The 19,913-nt window shown below is 37.7% G+C and overlaps 1 protein-coding gene and 3 long non-coding RNA genes across 5 annotated transcripts; 1 reads left to right on the top strand and 3 right to left on the bottom strand.

Moving 5' to 3' along the window:
- The first annotated feature begins 1,169 nt into the window (after nucleotides 1-1,169).
- Nucleotides 1,170-4,114, top strand: LOC135586900 ((S)-beta-bisabolene synthase-like). Its single transcript, XM_065085363.1, has 5 exons — nucleotides 1,170-1,434; nucleotides 2,202-2,592; nucleotides 3,029-3,164; nucleotides 3,368-3,616; nucleotides 3,776-4,114. Exons 1-5 carry the CDS (start codon nucleotides 1,170-1,172, stop codon nucleotides 4,067-4,069), a joined length of 1,335 nt encoding a protein of 444 aa, XP_064941435.1. The 3' UTR covers nucleotides 4,070-4,114.
- A 1,280-nt stretch (nucleotides 4,115-5,394) lies between these two features.
- On the bottom strand, nucleotides 5,395-9,877 carry LOC135594705 (uncharacterized). 2 transcript variants are annotated; one of them, XR_010480207.1, is made up of 2 exons: nucleotides 9,705-9,877; nucleotides 5,395-7,160 (listed from the first exon to the last, which is right to left on the bottom strand). It is a non-coding gene; the product is annotated as an uncharacterized LOC135594705 (long non-coding RNA). The 2 variants fall into 2 exon arrangements; XR_010480208.1 differs by having other exon boundaries at nucleotides 5,395-7,151.
- A 2,604-nt stretch (nucleotides 9,878-12,481) lies between these two features.
- Nucleotides 12,482-14,286, bottom strand: LOC135594706 (uncharacterized). The gene is made up of 2 exons (XR_010480209.1): nucleotides 14,053-14,286; nucleotides 12,482-13,645 (listed from the first exon to the last, which is right to left on the bottom strand). It is a non-coding gene; the product is annotated as an uncharacterized LOC135594706 (long non-coding RNA).
- A 2,099-nt stretch (nucleotides 14,287-16,385) lies between these two features.
- On the bottom strand, nucleotides 16,386-18,741 carry LOC135594704 (uncharacterized). The gene is made up of 2 exons (XR_010480206.1): nucleotides 18,417-18,741; nucleotides 16,386-17,890 (listed from the first exon to the last, which is right to left on the bottom strand). It is a non-coding gene; the product is annotated as an uncharacterized LOC135594704 (long non-coding RNA).
- Nucleotides 18,742-19,913: the final 1,172 nt, after the last annotated feature.

Genomic DNA, 19,913 nt, shown 5'->3' with positions numbered 1-19,913 from the left:
TTTTTTTTTTTTTTTCGATTGTTTATAATTCTTTTTTAATTGCTTGCACCTTTTTTTTTTTTTTTTATCTATAACATCAAAACAATTAGATTCTAAAACAAACATGTAAAATCACCAGATTTATATATTTATAAAATATTATGAAACTTTCTTGAATATGTTTCAGTATCACTAAAATAACTTGAATTAGAATTATTGTAAAGATTCGGATTTGATATTAATAATAGGCAATGTATCATATGTCTTATCAACTTCTTATCGGATGACTACTGAAATTTTAATAGCTTTAGAGTTTTAAAATTTTTATTAAAAATAATATAAAAATATATAATTAATTTCTTAATTATAGAATCACAAAGTCTAAAACCTTTTGCCTCATACAGAAAATAGAGTTAGTGTAGCCGTTTCGAAAAGCATATGTAGCTACTACATGTTTTAATTCTTTTATTGGTTCCAATTGAATCGTGTTCTTCATCAATTATTCAACGCCAATTATTCAGCATCACGGCCTCAATTATTCAGCTGCTCAAACCACTAAGTTCTCCATGGAGCCTATAAGACACCGAGCCGTGATGGTCCTCTACATCAACCACGCTGTTCTTGTCCACCTCGTCAAGCCTTCGAGGAATGGAGGCCGTGAGTTCTCAGTCATCTGATGCCGCAGGCCATCAGGTCGTGCGGCAGTGTGCAGTCTATCATCCCCGACCTCTGGGGTGACTACTTCATCACACACCATCCTTGCTCCGATGAAACAGAGGCACGTGTCTCATCGAAGAGTTTCTTTTAATCTTGAAGCTGTGATATAGTCTCTGAACTCTTTGTTATATACGCATGCATGAGTGAGCGATCAACTTAACAGTACATAGGTATAATTTTGGAGCACAATCAGCTTCAGCTCGACTGTTGTTTAGCTTCACTTTACTGAATTGGCATGCAGCTCTTTGAACATCTTCGTTTTCTAGTATTTCCTATGTTTTCTTAAGCTTTAGTAACTCAAGTCGCATCCCAAAAAAGTTGAGAGAGTTGCTAGTGCTTCTAAACTCCCATAGTCCACCACATCTTTGAAAACAACTGTTTCAACTTGAAGACTGCAGTCCTGTCTTATCATATAAGCCAGAACGAATACAGATCATCAGAGGTGGATCCGTGACATCAACTAACACCTAAGCATGATACAGTCAGAAGCATGGATGAGAGAACGAGACGAAGAACTCAGGGAAGAAGTAAGGAGAATGTTCCAGGACAATTACGATGTGACACAAACCATGCATTTGATCGATACGATTCAGCTTCTTGGACTCGATTACCACTTCGAGGAGGAACTAACCGAAGCTTTGAAACGAGTCTATGATGCCGATAGCGCCAACGATGGACTGTACGAGGTTTCACTCAGATTCCGACTGCTTAGAGAGAAAGGATACAGCGTGACCTCCGGTAATCTCCTCATCTTCTTTAATGTATAGGGTAGTATTCTATACGTAGTTTTGTTGAACTTGTCAGTAAAGCAGAAGAAAGTGCCCAATGATTCCCTCATTTATTTCGATCATAATAAGAAAGTAAAGACTCTAGGGAGATATGGATGCCAGCTAAGGGTCCGATAGGTGCTGCAAACCTCCTCCATGGTAGGTTAAGAGCAATTGTCTTGTTCTTCCTCCAAGATCCTTTTTTTCTTCTTCTAATTTTTAGAGGACACAAAACTTAATAAAAGAAAAAAAATCCAAACTTTCCTATTGCATAATTCTCTTGTTTTTCTTTTAGTAATATCATATTATCTAAAAATCTGAATTAGTAGATAAGATATGATCTATTGACTTATATTCGGATGTTTCTGTTATGTAACTATGGGTAGGAGACGAGCAAAATCAATCTGATACTTAGAATTTGAATTAATAAGTATATGCATACGTAAGGCCACTTTTGATATCGTTTAAGACTTTTAACTACTAATGTTATTTATTTAAAAGCTTTTGCTGTCTCTGTCGAGACATCATAGTGCTATTGCTTATGATGGATAGGTCTCTTGTTTTTTTTTTTTTTTTTTTTCCCTAATAAAATAAAGATTAAAAAAAAGAAAAACAAAAAACTTAAGCTAGTACATGGTGATAGTATCATTTAATTTAGTTCATTTGTTGCTCTATGGATCATAACAGAGGTCTTTAGTTTTTACTAACACAAAAGATGTCATCACTCTATTTATTCAGATGTCTTCAGCAAGTTCAAGGATGAGGGAGGGAGCTTCTCAACAACCTTGACTGAGGATGTAAAAGGGCTGCTAAGCTTATACAACGCGGCTTACCTTGGAACTCACGGAGAGACCATACTTGATGAAGCTATTTCTTTCACGCGGACTCACCTTACATCCATGGTTCATGATCTCAACCCACCTATGGCAACGCTAGTGTCTCTTGCCCTCGAGACCCCTCTTCGCAGAAGCATAAAAAGGCTTTTCGCAAGGCATTACATCTCCATCTACCAGGAGGAGCCAACACGAAACGATAAGATCCTAGAGCTCGCAAAGCTGGACTTCCATATACTGCAATCTCTTCATCGTCGAGAGCTTAAGGACGTCTGCATGCAAGTCTTCTTTATACGGCATTTATATTTGCTTACGTTTAGGTTCCAAATTGATGATAATTATTGACAGGTGGTGGAAGGATTTAGCCCTAACCAAAACCCTAAGTTTTGCTCGAGATCGAGCGGTAGTAGCATACTACTGGATACTGGGTGTGTACTATGAACCCCAGTTTTCACGTGCGCGGGTAATGACTACCAAGATAGTGCTCATTACTTCCATCTTGGACGATATCTATGATGACTATAGCACATTAGAGGAGAGCCAACTACTAACTGATGCCATCCAAAGGTTTGGAGACCTCGCTGCATTTTTGCTGATACTATTAAGCTAAGAAGAAAATGCAGTAGCAATTAAGTTATGCATCACACATATATAGAAACCACGAAAATGTGATTTCTGGGTGCCTTTAGCAATTCGAGATAATCCTTTGCTGAGAAGAAATGCTACGTGCAGGTGGGACTTTGAGGCTGTTGATCAGCTCCCGGAGTACTTAAAGGACTTCTTTCTCAAGCTTCTATTCGCTGTTCGAGAATTCGAAACTGAGCTTGCAGCGGAGGAGAAGTTTAGGATATTTTACCTCAAGGAAGCAGTATGTACTTATATCCTTCTTTTATAAGGAAACTCATTAAATAGACTATATATTTATGGATGGCAAGCCTCAGTGTGTATACAATCAAACCTAAATCATGAAAGATGATGACAGTTCACATAGAAAATTTCTTAGACTTGCACCTCTCTCTCTCCTGACGCGTTTCTGCTGTCATATTTGGTTTGGTTTCCTCGTGATCACAGTTGAAGTCTCAAGCTAGAGCTTATTTTGAGGAATCCAGATGGAGGGATGAGAAATATGTGCCCACATTAGAAGAACACCTGGGTGTTTCCAAGATGAGCACCACGTATCCCTTGCTTGCTTCTGCCATTTTGGTTGGCATGGGGGAAGTCGCAACCAAGGAAGCATTTGAATGGGCTGCCAGCTTTCCCAAGATCGTCGACGCTTCTTCTGCAATCGGTCGAATAATGAATGACATCACTTCGTATGAGGTAATTAACCCACACGATTTCCCCCATTCTCCAGTTGTTTATGGACTTTTGATGTGGTGAGCGTCTGAAAGCTAAGCTTTGAAAAGTAATCAACATCGATCGATCTGTATCGAATGCCAAAAGTAAAGAAACATTTCTTCTTTATCGACTTGCACGCAGAGAGAAGGGAAGAGGGAACATGTTGTCTCCACAGTACACTGCTGCATGAAAGAGTATGGAACATCCATAGACGATGCATGCAAGAAGCTCCAAGAAATGGTGGAAGACGCATGGAAGGATATAAACCAGGAGTGCCTCAATCCGACCACATTCCTCGCCCCGCTACTCCAAACGTCACTCTATTTTACACGAATCTTAGAGAACGTGTACAAGTACATCGATGCATACACCGAATCTAACACTACAATGAGAGAGTGCATCTCCTTGTTGCTTCTTCAACCTGTTCCTATATGATCGTGTCATCCATAGTATGAAGCATTTTCCTTTTTGTATCGTAATAACAATCCATCAGGAGCTGTATTTGATAGAATCCTTATCAGCCATGTTCGAACTCTTCTTGTTTAAGGAAATAAAAGCTGCACTGTTTCTGATGATCGATTATTAATTAGCCCATTGTTTAATGATTAATATTTACTAACAAGAGAAGCTTACTTGAGCCTGCAATGAAATATTTTCAACCAAATACCTAAAATTTCCAATCCAATTGTCTTTTCGTTGAGTTAGACAAACGGAGGGGTAGGTGATATTGCTGACCAGTTTCCAAAGGTGGTAGATATGGATCATATCTTGAGAACATCTACCTATGCATGAAGAAGATCTCATTATATGAAACAGGCTTTCTTTTGTAAATTACTGTATTTTTTTTGTGTGTCAACTCAGTAGTAGCTTTGATTTTTGGTCACAGAAGCAATCGATTGAGAGGAAGAATGATCATCTTATCTTATGTTCTAGTTTCTTGTGCACGTTATTTATATTTTTATCATTTAGATATATATAGATATATTCTTAAATGCGCTTATTGGATATTACTCAAATATTCGACTCATCCGGTGATATTCTATCGATATTAATGTGACGTTATTTTAAAATTTATTAAGAGTAATTTTGAAAATAAGTTAAATATTTGTTAAGATTTTAAAATAATAAAAATAAGAAAATTATTCTTATACTTTTAGATTGCACGAGAATAATTATATAAATATAATCGTGTCTCTTTTCTCAAGCCTCGAGACGAAGCGTGTACTGCGATCGGAAACAGCTGTTTTCGGCAATGCTCGCCGAGTTGGTCGTGTGTCAACATCTGTGGACGCCCTGAATGACATGCCATTCACAATGCATGTGTTACTGCTGTGAGATCAATAATTGGAAGGAACACACACAGATGAAGCAGCAAGCTGTCAAGTGAAAAATTAGAATAAATTTTCATTATAAGTGAAAGTTATTGTAAGGAGTCAATTACTTATCGTTATTGAATTGAGTTCAACTGCCATCACATAATTTGAATGATTTATTTGTAGATAAAGGAGTAGCTAATTATTGAGGAAGAATCCTAAATTTTTGAGGAAGATTCGATCAAGATTGACAATAATATCATCTACGTATACTAGATGATAAAGCCAATTGGTAACAAAATATGTTGAAGAATCATTAGCAAAATATTATTTCTCCACACATTAATTATTTTCCCACGCATGTCTGAGGCCAAGTTGCCACTGATCAACCGAGAGAAATAACTAGCTACAATAGAAACATAACACAAATGCTTTAAAACAACGGCATAAAATAAAAGGTATCAAAAGATAATTAGAAATAAAATATCAAAATCAACAGGGATGTTCCACTCAGACGAAACTCCTGAAGAATATAAATTGTCACAAATTTAAGATGATTAAATAGTGCAGTCAGGATGCAACAGGTTTACACATTGTCTCGGGGAAGCACTCGCAAACCTAATTTTCAGCGACAACATGGTGCTTTCCCTGCACAGCAGCAACATAGGAATTATAGAGAGCAGTAAATTTCTCCTTGTACGGGAAAAGAAATTTGTTCATGAACTTCTGCTCAGTTAGTTTCATGACATATGCAAGGCCTTGTCCTTTATCTAGCAATTTATTCTGCTCAAGAAAATTTATAACATCATGACGAGGTCTCAACCTCTTCTCCAAGCTATATGAAAGCATCCCAGAATGGCGAATGATATACTGCAGCTCACAACCAGCTTCCTTCATCAGGAATGTCATCTTGTCAGATATGTTATTCTTTGAGAGTGTCCAAACACTTGGGTTCTTCCTGAGTATGGCAACGATGTCTGGCTGGGACCAACCAAAGCTATTAAAGGTTGCAAAGGTAGCATCACACTTAGATCTGCTCATGTTCATGACATAATGAAGTGCATGACGGAACATTCCACAATCCCGTGGCACACCCAACTCCTCAACATAATCGATAACTTCCCTAATAAATTTGTTATTTCGAACAACAAAACACGGATTCGACACCACCATACCCGCGATGCATTCATCACTGATGCCACATTCCCTTAAGAGAGATATATTGGGCTCTATCTTCCGAGCTAAGCTAGAAGTAAGAAGAAATCGGTTCCTACTGCAGGCTTTCAGTAACCTCTCATTAGAACCAAGTAGTGACTTCAAGAAGTTCAAATTCGGTTGGATATTCTGAAAGAGCATAGCCGGACATTTTGAAACCAACTGAACTATTTCAGTAACAGAAAATCCCATGTCCTGCAAAGATCTCATCCTGGGCTTCAGTGTAGTCTCTACGTTAGCACGCAGCACCTTGGGTGCCTTCTGGGTAAGTTTCATGACTTGTGCATCGCTCCAACCCTTCTGCTTAAAGAACTCAATGGAAAGACTCGAAGAATTTTTACGACAGGTGTGATACTTGGCTGTTTTTGCAGCCTTTTCCGAGGAAAGTTCACATGATTGAAGGGGGTTGACCACTATAAAGTTGGAACTGTTCTCTGAACTATCGCATTTGGCAGTGGAAAAGTTAAACAGGCTGCAAAGTTGATAGGAGGAAAGATAAATGGAGGAATTGTTACATGGGAAAAGGCAAAAGAGCCTTTTTTGCACCAAAAACATCATCTTTTGAAGCAGTATCGTGTGCTGTTTGCAGAAAAATACAAAAAAACTAATCTAATCGCTGCCCTCTCTAAGACCAACTCCTCTTCTACCTCAGATCAAGCGCATCCAAACTAAATATATTTTCTGTATCTGCTTCCAATCAAAAGGAAGTTGAAAACTTCAAGCTGATCATCTGTATCAGATAAAATTCTTCACATAAATCCACCTGCCATCAGTTCCCATAAACCATTTCTCTCAGATTTAAGTCTCTAAATGGTGTTTGAGTGTTGATTATCAGTACCTTTGATCATTTACTTGTTATCATGCTCAAATCCAAGCAATTCTCCACCACTGAAATAATGTCTTGATGTGACACATGCGCACTGACACTACCTTCCACTATTTATCTATTGCAGTTGGTAGCTTCAGAAACTGTGAAGCACGCTATATCCCTGCAGATACTGAAAAATGACATCAAATATATTTTCATCAAATATGCAGCATAAGAGTGACAATGGCATTAACTATGTTGATCGTATACAGATGATATTCAAGTTTGTGCTAATAGGTTGAACATCAGTCAAGGACTTGCACTAGGTACTTCAGCATTCAGATTAGGTGGAAGATGCATAATGTTTTGTCTAACATCAGATTCACTAATGTCCTACAACGAAAACCAGAAACATTTCAAATGAGCACTTCCAGAATAATTGATCCTTTTCATCAAGAATGTAAAGAAATGATTCACTTACATGTCAAACTAGACCGGTATGTAGAAAAGACATTGTTTGAGAAATTTGTGGATTGGATCAAATTTGAAGGGATTAAGGAAATGAACACTCTAATCAAGATTAACTAGAGACACCCAACCATCATAATCATTCGACCAATGTGCAAAAGCAAAGGAATAGACAAAGGGGAAGACAATAGCATCAGTCGCACAGTTGAAAAGAATAGAGTTGGACGACGAGACACCTTCTCAATCGCATTCAACAACCAGCTCCGTCCAAAGACATGACAGCGACGTAGAAATAGTACCTTGATCGATAATGGCAATGACGTTAGAGATGGTCACGTCTACACAATTTGAGGGTAGTGCATGCACTGAGGAGCAATATTTTACACATATCACCCAGGATTCAAATCATTAAGCTCGACGAGATATCGGTGATGTTTATACATAGAAGGGAAAAGGGAAAACAGTGGATGGTTTTCAGCAGATGCGACAAAGATATAGACACAACGTGAAGCTCATCATATGCACAACCATCATATTATGAAGAATCTTACAGCCAACAGTACTACAATCATGGTTGGTCATTCTTCTACGAGCAACAATGCGATTATCGATCTTATGACACGAAGCAACCAATCAGTGGTGAAAGTAGAAGTTCTGACATTCTCCATGCTCCATACCAATATATGTCACAACCATCCTTGCCTCAAGAACTGCCTCGAACACTTTGTTCAAGACAATCAAACTACGACCAAACTACATTAATGCATTAATGGCATACGGTGTACCATTATACTATGTCGCGAGATCAATTTTAGGATTGGATCTAACAAGCATGTCAAATTTATATATAGATATAGAGGATTGAAGACCCCAATCCACAGCCGATGGAATCGCGTCGTTCTTTTTGGTGGTAGAACCAAGTATATCCATCGATTGATTATTTGATTCATTTGAATCTTAAAGTTTAAATTGTTTAAATAAATAATATAACAATTCATCGATTAATTACTTGATTCATTTGAATCTTAAAATTTAAGTTGTTTAAATAAATAATCTAATAATTCTAATCATTTGTTTATAAACAATTCAATATTAATATAAAGATGATTGAGAACGTACCACAAAGATATTCCTTAAAGCTCGAAAAAAATGTGTCACTATTCTTTCCTAAATAAGATTATTTTTGGTAAAATTATAGTAAATTTAAATTTATTTCCAAATTAAAAACTTTAATCTAACTTAAAATTATAGTAACTTTTTTCCTTTAATCTAACAATATGAGGTCAGTGAACCAGCTGATATCCAAGAACCAGAAATTAATTGTCAATTGTAAAAAAAAAAACATCATTGGAGATACTGTATGATAATAAAATTCCAAACACTGAGCACCATATTTGACCACAGTATCTGGCTACAATCAAGTTACGTTAATCTAAATTAATATATCAAAATTATTTTTTATGGCCTCCTTAATGGGTTACAATGATCAGGAAATGAGTATGTAAAAAAGATCACTTGTTCCATGCTACTGTGCCAATGTTCAAGACAGTGTTGTTAAAGGCACTCGCCCAAGCTCCGCAAAGAACTAGCCAATATAAAATAATAAAAAATATAATTAACAAAAAATCCAGGCATTAAAATAAAAATTAGACAAAATGAGTTTCATCTAATTTCATATTCAAATCATCACCGGTAAATATAAAATTACATTGATTTAACTATCTAGAAAACATTAAAGTGCTAAATTATCCAAATCTAATAATAAGATAACTAAAAAAAGAAGATTAACATCAAAAATGACATTTTAATAATTATAGTAAAAAATAATAATTCAAAATTAACATAAAAATTACAGCAGTCACAAATACAGAAAGGAGGAGTGAGGAGGAGGAGGAAGACCGGGCTGTGGTCTGGGAGCAGCGAGGAAGAGGGGAAGAGGGAGAAGAGGTCTGCGAAGGGGGTTGCGACGAGGCGAGGGTCCGGGGGACTGTGATGAACAGGGGGAAGAGGGAGGAGGGAGGAGGAGGAAGGAGAAGGGAGGTGGAGGATCGTATCGAGGAAGAAAAACAAAGAAAATTTGGGGGAAGAGGGAAGAGGGAAGAGGATGGTGTCGGGGAAGGGGGCGAGCTTGCGACGAAAGGGGGAGAGGAAGGAGGGATCGGGGAAGGGGGGCTGGCGCGCGTGGGGCGGGGCTGCGATGAACAGAGGGGCAAGAGGGAGGAGAAGGGAGTGTGCGATGGCGAAGGAGGAAGAGAAAGAGAGATACCGGGAGGGGAAGACGCCACCGCCAACTGTCGCTGTTTCCCGATGGAGACGAAGGCAGCCGTCGTCAATGAGGAGACGCCGCACTCGCCGAAGAAAAAGAGCGGTCGCTGCGATTAGGGTAAGGTCGCGCCGCGGGGGTTTGGGTGGGGTTCGAAATGTGACTCAGGTTCGATCCGGATTTTGATCATTCGGGCGCCTGACCCGTCGAACCGCCTCCGGTCGAATTCGTGGGGCCCACCCCACTTATCGGATGATGCTCATGTAACAAAACCAACTGTCGATGAAGAAATTATTTTGGATGCCAAAACAATATGAGTACTAATGCTTCAACATGTAAAATGAAATCACAGTGTTTTATTTATTATTACCGCTGAGGCACACATCGATCGTCTCGTAGCAAAGGAAATGACAAGAAGAAAAAACGGAAAAGAAAATCTATCAATGTATTATTAAGTATCTTAGTAAGTCTGCCAAACTCTGCGAAAATGTATCAATCTATCGATGTTCGATACCAATCTTTTCTAGCTTATTATGCTTATTTTTTTGTGTCTGATTTTTCACTTCGATTTATTTTGATTTTAAATCATATTATTTCATGTGATAATAATGTCTCCTAGTCTCCACTTGATTATAACAATAGAAGAACCATTTACAAAAACTAAGATGTCTGATATCGTGGTGGAGAAATGATGAGCATGCGATGATGAATGAAAGTCCTCACACAATTAAATTTCTCTATACATTCATACATAGTCAAACTCCGATAGAAACATAACATAAAAACTTGAGAATATTTTGATTATCTTTCTAATCTAATAACTTGTACTCATTCATATTGATATAAAAGATTCTACATCATTTATAGCACGAGAAAATTTATAGACAATGAATCTCAAAATCAACTATGGTAGAAACATAACATAAAAACTTCAAAAATTATTTTGATTATCTTTATGATCTAATGACTTGTACTCATTCACATCGATATAAAAGATTCGATATCATTTATAACACGAAAAAACTTTATAGAAAACAAATCTCAAAATTAACATGGATGTTATACCGTAAGAGGTTCCTCACGAAGAATTTAAATTGTCACAAATTTAAGATAAATTAACATGAATGTTATACTCTAAGAGGTTCCTCATAAAGAATTTAAATTGTCACAAATTTAAAATAGTACAATCAGTATGCAATAGGGGGATAGGGTTAATTTATCATTGAACTCTGCATGATCAGCCATGATGTCCAAGCTAAGCTATTCATGATCAGCCATATGGATCTTCTGCATCATTGAACTCTGTGGAAGAAAATATCTCTAGTTAAATTAAATGGAATGACGTGTATTCTTCCCTCCCTATCCACTGATGTACGAGAAAATGGAATGACATGACATTCACAATGCACGTGTTAGTGCTGTGAGATCAATAATTGGAAGGAGCACACACAGGTGAAGCTCGTGTCGTCTTGCTTCGAAGGCACGTATGGATGTTGTGAAGTCTCATCTTAGTCGATTGATGTTTCCACTCGATTCATTCGTTGCATCACCAATCACCACAAATGAGTGGTGATCCCTGCAAGCTTTCAAGTGAAAAATTAGTATAAATTTTGGATCACCACAAATGAGTGGTGATCCCTGCAAGCTTTCAAGTGAAAAATTAGTATAAATTTTGGATCACCACAAATGAGTGGTGATCCCTGCAAGCTTTCAAGTGAAAAATTAGTATAAATTTTGGATCACCACAAATGAGTGGTGATCCCTGCAAGCTTTCAAGTGAAAAATTAGTATAAATTTTGGATCACCACATCGTCGAGATGAAGATAGTTCAAAAAAAAAAAAAAAAAGATTAGTACTTCAAATCTATAGTACCTTGGATTTATTTAATAATTCCTATTTATATGAATCAAAAGATATAAAAGAGTATAAGTTCATTTAAATAATAAAGAAATATATTATATTCCAACAAATCTTCTTATCCTCATTCATTTTTCTAATTTAAATCTTTATCTTTTATTTTATTTAATTATAAATATTTAAAATAATCGTATCACACCTCCTTAATTCAAAGTGATGCTTATAGGGCTGTGCATAAATCCGAATAACAAACTAACTGTAAATATAAGATCCGATCTTGAATGTGTGAGATAAATTTATGTTCCAATTAAACATGTATATTATTTTTTTTAATCTATTTTTAACTATATATTTTAACATAATTTATCATTTGTATTCATTGGCATATAAGTTGTCATATGAAACCTTTTAAACAAATATTTACCATATTTTTCTTAGCACATTATATATATATATATATATATATGTATCGTGTACTTGATTCGAAAGTTTCTCCAAGTTAGATTTCATAATATGTACGGGGTCTTTAAAATGTTTCCTCGCTGCTGTAATGTTATGATATTTCAAGTGGTTGCAACTTTTATTTTGCTTACACTTAATTTCAGTTTAGAAGAATATTGAAAGGGCTAAGATTATCACTCATGTATCGTTTCGATCTCTCTTGTAAGAGAGATAGAGATGGCGCAGAGATATTGAAAATATGATGAAGAGTCACTCGCAAAATATTGTTTCTCCACACATTAATTATTTTCCCACGCATGTCTGAGGCCAAGTCGCCACCGATCAACCGAGAGAAATAACAAGCTACAATAGAAACATAACACAAATGCTTTAAAACATCGGTATAAAATAAAAAGGTATCAAAAGATAATTAGAAATAAAATATCAAAATCAACAGTGATGTTCTACTCAGAAGAAACTCCTGAAGATTATAAATTGTCACAAATTTAAGATGATTAAATAGTGCAGTCAGTATGCAATAGGTTTACACTTTTATCTCGAGGAAGCACTTGCAATCCTAATTTTCAGGGACAACATGGTGCTTTCCCTGCACAGCAGCAACATAGGAATTATAGAGTGAAGTAAATTTCTCCTTGTACGGGAAAAGAAATTTGTTCATGAACTTCTGCTCAGTTAGTGGCATGACATATAAAAGGCGATGTCCTTTATCCAGCAATTTATTCTGCTCAAGAAAATTTATAACTTCATGTCGCGGTCTCAACCTCTTCTCCAAGCTATATGCAAGAATCCCAGGATTGCGAATGATATACTGCAGCTCACAACCAGCTTCCTTCGTCAGGAATGTCATTTTGTCAGATATGTTCTTCTTTGAGAGTCTCCAAACACATGGGTTCTTCCTGAGTATGGCAACGATATCTGGCTGGGACCAACCAAAGCTCTTCAAGGTTGCAAAGGTAGCATCACACTTCGATCTGCTCGAGTTCAAGACAGTAAGAAGTGCATGAGGGAACATTCCACAATCATGTGGCACACCCAACTCCTCAACATGTTCCATAACTTCCTTAATAAATTTGTTTTTTCGAACAACAAAACCCGAATTCAACACCACCATACGCGCGATGCATTCATCACTGATGCCACATTCCCTTAAGAGAGATATATTGGGCTCTATCTTCCGAGCTAAGCTAGAAGTAAGAAGAAATCGGTTCCTACTGCAGGCTTTCAGTAACCTCTCATTAGAACCAAGTAGTGACTTCAAGAAGTTCAAATTCGGTTGGATATTATGATAGAGTACAGTCGGAAATTTTGAAACCAACTGAACTATTTCGGTAACAGAAAATCCCATGTCCTGCAAAGATCTCATCCTGGGCTTCAGTGTAGTCTCTACCTTAGCACACAGCAACCGGGGTGCCTTCTGGGTAAGTTTCATGACTTGTACATCGCTCCAACCGTTCTGCTTAAAGAACTCAATGAAAAGATTAGAAGAATTTTTACGACAGGTGTGATACTTGGGTGTTTTTGCAGCCTTTTCTGAGGAAAGCTCACATGATTGAAGGGGCTTGACCACTAAAAAGTTGGATCTGTGCTCTGAACTCTGGTCTTTGGAAGTGGAAAAGTTAAACAGGCTGCAAAGTTGATAGGAGGAAAGATAAATGGAGGAATTGTTACATGGGAAAAGGCAAAAGAGCCTTTTTTGCAACAAAAACATCATCTTTTGAAGCAGTATCGTGTGCTGTTTGCAGAAAAATACAAAAAAAACTAATCTTATTGCAGGATGGTATCGAGGAAGAAAAACAAAGAAAAATTGGGGGAAGAGGGAAGAGAGAGGAAGGAGGAGGAGGATGGTGTCGGGGAAGGGGACGAGCTTGCGACGAAAGGGGGAGAGGGAGGAGGGATCGGGGAAGTGGGGCTGGCGCGCGTGGTGGGGGGCGGGCGGGGCGGGGGCGGGGCTGCGATGAACAGAGGGGAAAGAGGGAGGAGAAGGGAGTAGTGTGCGATGGCGACGGAGGAAGAGAAAGAGAAAGAGAGATACCGGGAGGGGAAGACGGCACCGCCAACTGTCGCTGTTTCCCGATGGAGAGGAAGGCAGCCGTCGTTCACTGAGGAGACGCCGCAGTCGCCGAAGAAAAAGAGCGGTCGCTGCGATTAGGGCAGGGTTGCGCCGCGGGGGTTTAGGTGGGGTTCGAAATGTGACTCAGGTCGGATCCGGATTTTAATGATTCGGATGCTCATGTAACAAACTAATCCTTCAACATGTAAAAATGAATTCAGCGCTGAGGCACATATCGATCGTCTCATAGTAGAAGAAATGAAAACGAGTGAAACTATGCGGATCATGTTCTCGATACCAATCTTTCACTCGATTATTTTTCGATTAAAACTTCGTAATATGATTTACCATGTTATTTCATGTGACAATGGTTCCTCGTCGTCACTTGAGCATAACAATAGAAGAACCTTTAACAAAAACTAAGATAAGTGATAAAGAGGTGGAGAAATGGTGAGTATATGATGAATGAAAGTCCTCACACAATTAAATTTTTCTATGCATTCATATATCATGACACCATCAATTTATAGGGCTTAGAACATAATTTTAATACGAACACATTTAATGACATCTATAATTCTGTCCTTATTCATATGATATTTCACACAAATGATAGTTCAGCTATGATGATTTTATATATTATAATAAAATCAGTAACAACGTAATCAATATTAATTTTAATATGACTAGGGCCAAGTTGACACAGATGACAAACATAATTAGTCAACTATCGTAGAAACATAACATAAAAACTTGAGAATATTTTAATTATCTTTCTGAACTAATGATTCGTACCCATTCATATCCATATAAAAGATTTGTAGCAAAAAAAAAATTATGAAAAATGAATCTCAAAATCAACTTGGATGTTGTACTCTAAGAGATTCTTTATGGAGAATTTAAATTGACACAAATTTAAGATGATTCAATGGTACAATCAGTACGCAACAAAAATGTTAACGTAGAGTTCATAAACTTTTGCTGTTAGATTTTAAATAACTAAACAAAAATGTTATAAGAAAAAAAATACCCCATTAAAATATGGAGTTTCACACTTACAACATGTTTCAGAAGGTATAAATTATATGACAGAGAATTATATCCTTAGTGAACTAAGCAGACATTGGATCAAGGAAATCCATATCAATATAGTTCTTCCACAACATATTAACATTCTAAGATGACTTCACAACATTAAAACTCCAATTGGATTAGGTGAGTGTTTGACCTGCCCAACACTCGAACCGGGGCGAGTGCTTGGACCATGCCCGATTGAACTCACTCGTTAGACTCTTGGGTCTCATCGCAAGAGTAAGTGCAAACAATCATAATAATAACAAAAGTCATAATGTTGCAACTATTTAGCTCTATGAATCTTTTTGCACTCTTATACAAGACAACCTATGTAGTCAAATTAAAATCATTAAAATCTCTTTCTATGACTAGTAAATTCTCCTTCAAATCACCAACTAAACTATCAAATATAATATTTGATCATTGAAACTTTTAACTTTATAGTGACTTTTAACACCAACTAAACTTCAAATCTTTTCAAAAATTTTTTAAAAAATTTTACACCGTTCAATATCAGTATCGATTTATAATCAATAATTACCCCACAATCATCCAATAATCTTCTTTGTCCACTTTTTTGAGTCCTTCAATTTAGAATCTTTCATTAAATTAAAATTTTAATAACTAAACATATTATAGAAAAAATAATGATATTGTTCCTTATTTTGAAGACACCAAAATAGTAACACAAACCAAGTTGTACCAAGTAAAAAATAGATAACTTTAATATCCTTTTCTGACAAGAATTTTATTCTCTGTAATATCATTGTCAGCTTATAATCAGTAGTCGCTCCACAACTATCCAACAATCTTCTTTTCAGTAATCGCACCACAACTATCTAACAATCTTCTTTGTCTACTCTTCTGAATCTTTCCTCTTAGACACTTTCATTAAATTAAAATTTTATCAACTAAACATATTACTAAAAAATTAATGATACTGTTTCTTATTTTTAAGATACTAAATAATTCATAACTATAGATATATGCTATAAATGTGTTCATTTTATCACCTACCTGGTAATTATTCTCTTAATTTAATTCAACTATTATTATCAAAAAATAGATATGCACCAATGTAGCTCAAATTCAATAATCTTTCTGGACCTGTGATGGGTGCTCAATTTGGTTACCTGTCTGAAGTAATTGACTTTCCCCCTCTACCAATTCCTGAGACATTAGCATAAAAGAATCAGTACCTTTTGTTGTCGGAAAAAATAAATAGAAGAACAATCACCAAATCAACATGGAAGTTATACTCCAACAAACTCTTGCAGAATTTAAATTGTCACAAATATAAAATGATTAATTTGCAATCAGCATGCAATAGGTTGACACAGTCTTAAGGAAGCACTTGCAATCCTAGTTTTCCGCAACAATGTGGGGCTTTCCCTGCACAGCAACAACATAGGAATCATATTGAGCAATAAATTTCTCCTTGTGAAGCAGGAAAAGGAATTTGTTTCTGAACTTCTCTTCAGATAGCTTAACGAGAGATAGCAGGTTATGTCCTTTATCCAGCAATTTATTCTGATCAAGAAAATTGATAACTTCATATCGAGGTCTCAACCTCTTCTCCAAGCTATATGTAAGAAGCACAGGACGATAAATGATATATGTCAGCTCACAACCAGCTTCCTTCATCAGGAATGTCATCTTATCACATAAGTTCTTCTTTGAGAGATTCCAAATGGCTGGATGCCTCCTGAATGCAGCAATGCTGTCTGGTTGTGACCACCCAAAGCTCATCAGGGTTGCAAAGGTAGCATCAAACCTGGACCTGCTCAGGGTCATGTCTGCTAATAGTACACGAGGGAACATTTTACAGTCACGTGACACACCCAACTCCTCAACATGTTTGATAGATTCGCCGATACATTTGTTCGTTCGACAAAAAAGACTTGGTCGTGTCACCACCATCTGCGCGATGCGTTGCTCACTGATGCCACACTCCCTCAAGAGAGATATATTGGGCTCAATCTTTCGAGCCAAGCTAGAAGTAAGGAGAAACATGTTCCTCCTGCAGGCTTTAATTAACCTCTCATTAGAACCAAGAAGTGACATCCAGAAGTTGATCCTCGGTTGGATGTCACGTAAAACGAGCATATTCGGACATGATGAAACCAGCTGAACTATTTCAGTGTCAGAAAATCCCATGTCCTGCAAAGATCTCATCCTGGGCTTCAGGATAGTCTCTACGCTAGCACGTAGAAGCCTGGGTTCCCTCTGCATAAGCTTCGTGACTTGTGCATCACTCCAACCACTCTGCTTAAAGAACTCAATGGAGAGACTTGAACTTGAAGATTTTGTGTGACAGGTGCGACACTTGGCTGTTTTTGCAGCCTTTTCTGAGGAAAGTTCACATGATTGAAGGGAATTGACCACGGTAAAGTTGGATTTATGATCTGAAATTTGGTCTTTGGCGGTGGAAAAGCTACTAAACAGACTGCAGATTTCATAGGAAGAAAGATGGATGGTGGACTTGTTACATGGGAGAATGCAAAAGAGCCTCTTTTGCACCAAAAACATTATATTTTGAAGCAGTATCACACACTGTTTGCAGAAAAACACAAGAAAAGTAGTTTTATTGCTGCCCTCTCCAAGTCCAAATGCCTCTTCTACCTCAAATCAAGCGCATCCGAACTAAATATAATTTCTGTATCTGCTTCCAACCAAAAGGAAGTTGAAATCTTCCAACTAATCATCTGTCTCGGATAACATTCCCCGACCAATCACGTAAATCCACCTGCATTCAGTTCCCATTAATCATTTCTTTCAGATGTAAGCCTCTAAATGGTGTTTGAATGTTGATTAAGAGTACCTTTGATTAGTATTATCTTAGGTATATTTTTAATTAAAATGCTTCACATGAGGAATAGTCAGACTTTTGCATGATTCTATTGAAAAATGATTACGATTTTATTTGGACAGTGACCCAATTATAGTCTCTTGTTCTATGTTTTCCGTGCTTTCTTTTTCTCTAAGACTTCCCCAATTCTCTTTGCTCTCTCGAAAAGCAGCACTTCTCCTGCTGTCTATCTTAACAACCGTATTCAACTTGCATACTGTGACTTGCTATTTCTTTAAAGTATGCTCATGACATGATGCTGACCGTTTGTTCGGAGGGTAGCGGGTAACTATCAGGGAGTAGGAAAGGGGAGGGGAAGATGTATAGAGAGGGCGAAGAGGGGTGTAGAGGAGGGAGGGGAAGGGATTGTGTAAGAGGCGAAGGAGGAAGAGGAGGAGGAGGAGAATGTGTAAGAGAGAGATACCGGGCGCTGTCACCGTTCGCCGACGGAGAGGAAACCGCAGCATCCACCGTTTGCCGAGGAAAACGCCGCAGCGATAAGAGCTCGACGGAGGAAGATGCCACCGCTGCTGCCGCCTTTCGCCAAGGAAAACGCCGCAGTCGCGGTCGCTGTGGAGAAGGAGACGGTTTTACCGCTGCATTTAGGGCACGGGTGCGAATTTGAGGATGCCGTTCTCATCTGGTTCAATCGAACCAGAGATCCAAATTGACTTGACTTGGGCTAGACCCAGCCTTAATCAGACGGGTTCCTGGGCCGCATCCGGTTGAACACGCCCGCCCGGCCCACTTATCGGGCGCCCAGTGACTTCAATTGCTTCAGCTATTAATCTAAATCAGTGAGAATTTGCCAATAAAGCCAACAAGTGCTAACAATCACACTAATAACAAAAGCCATAATATCCGAACTATTTATGCTCTGTGTAAGAAAACATATGTAGTCAAATTTAAAGCATTCAAATCTCTTTCTATTGTTACCAGTATTCTATTCTCCTTCAAGTCACTAACTACACCAGCAAATATAAGATTTGATAATCTAAATATTGGTAAGGTATTGTATTTTGTGTTAAGAACAAGTCTCAAATTGTCGAGATAGTGGCTTTCATCAATGTAAGGTTTGCTTAGGCTAGATAGACAAAGCGTGAATCTTACAGTCAATAGTAATACAATCTTGGTTGATTATTCTTCAAACGGGGATAGAGAATGAGGTAGGGAGCAAGAGAGAGAAAGCGTGAAAGTAGAGGGGAGGAGAGGGCCCTACGAGAAAGAAGAAGACGGGGCGAGCAATGGGCCATCAGAGAGACTGAGAGAGTGAGGAGCTGAGGGGGAAGAGAGGGCAAAGAGAGAGAAGGTATCATTAGGAAAAGATATGCCACTGTGGCTTGAGACAGGGAAGGCACGGCACTGGTTGTTGGTTGTTTGGGTCGCCGCCTGCTCACACGAAATAGGGAGTAAGAATCGAGCATGTCTAAGGAACTCCAATGGGAGAGGGGAAGAAACATTGTAAGGGAAGTAAATCAAAGGAGGGTGGGGATCAAATTACTTTTTGTTCGACCCAATCGGGGGTTCGATTTAAGTGCAACAACACTTGGGCGTGCGACCGCCCAACGCCCATCCGATGCTCGCCAAAGCATTGCACGAATGATAGAGCATACAAGATGTGCATATAAGGCGCTCAGGCCTCACCTCACTTGAGCGATTAGGCGAGTGCCAAGCGCCCAGTGTTTAGGTTAAAAAGAACTAAGACGATCTAACTTGAATCTCATGACAAATATATATATATATATATATATATGACAACTTCTGTATCTTGTTATTATCAAAGCACCATTGTATATATTGGCAACTACTCTTGTCGTGTACTTGATTCCAAAGTTTCCGAGCTTGTTGGGGATTGGTCTCCAAGTTAGACTTCATAATATGTTTGAAGTCTTTCAAATGTTTCCTCGCTGCTGTAATGTTA

The sequence above is a fragment of the Musa acuminata genome, chromosome BXJ1-10 (genome assembly GCF_036884655.1).
Source record: "Musa acuminata AAA Group cultivar baxijiao chromosome BXJ1-10, Cavendish_Baxijiao_AAA, whole genome shotgun sequence".
In the NCBI taxonomy this organism is placed as follows: domain Eukaryota; kingdom Viridiplantae; phylum Streptophyta; class Magnoliopsida; order Zingiberales; family Musaceae; genus Musa; species Musa acuminata.
Note: the sequence above shows the minus strand (reverse complement) of the source record. Positions and strands in the feature narration are given on the sequence as shown.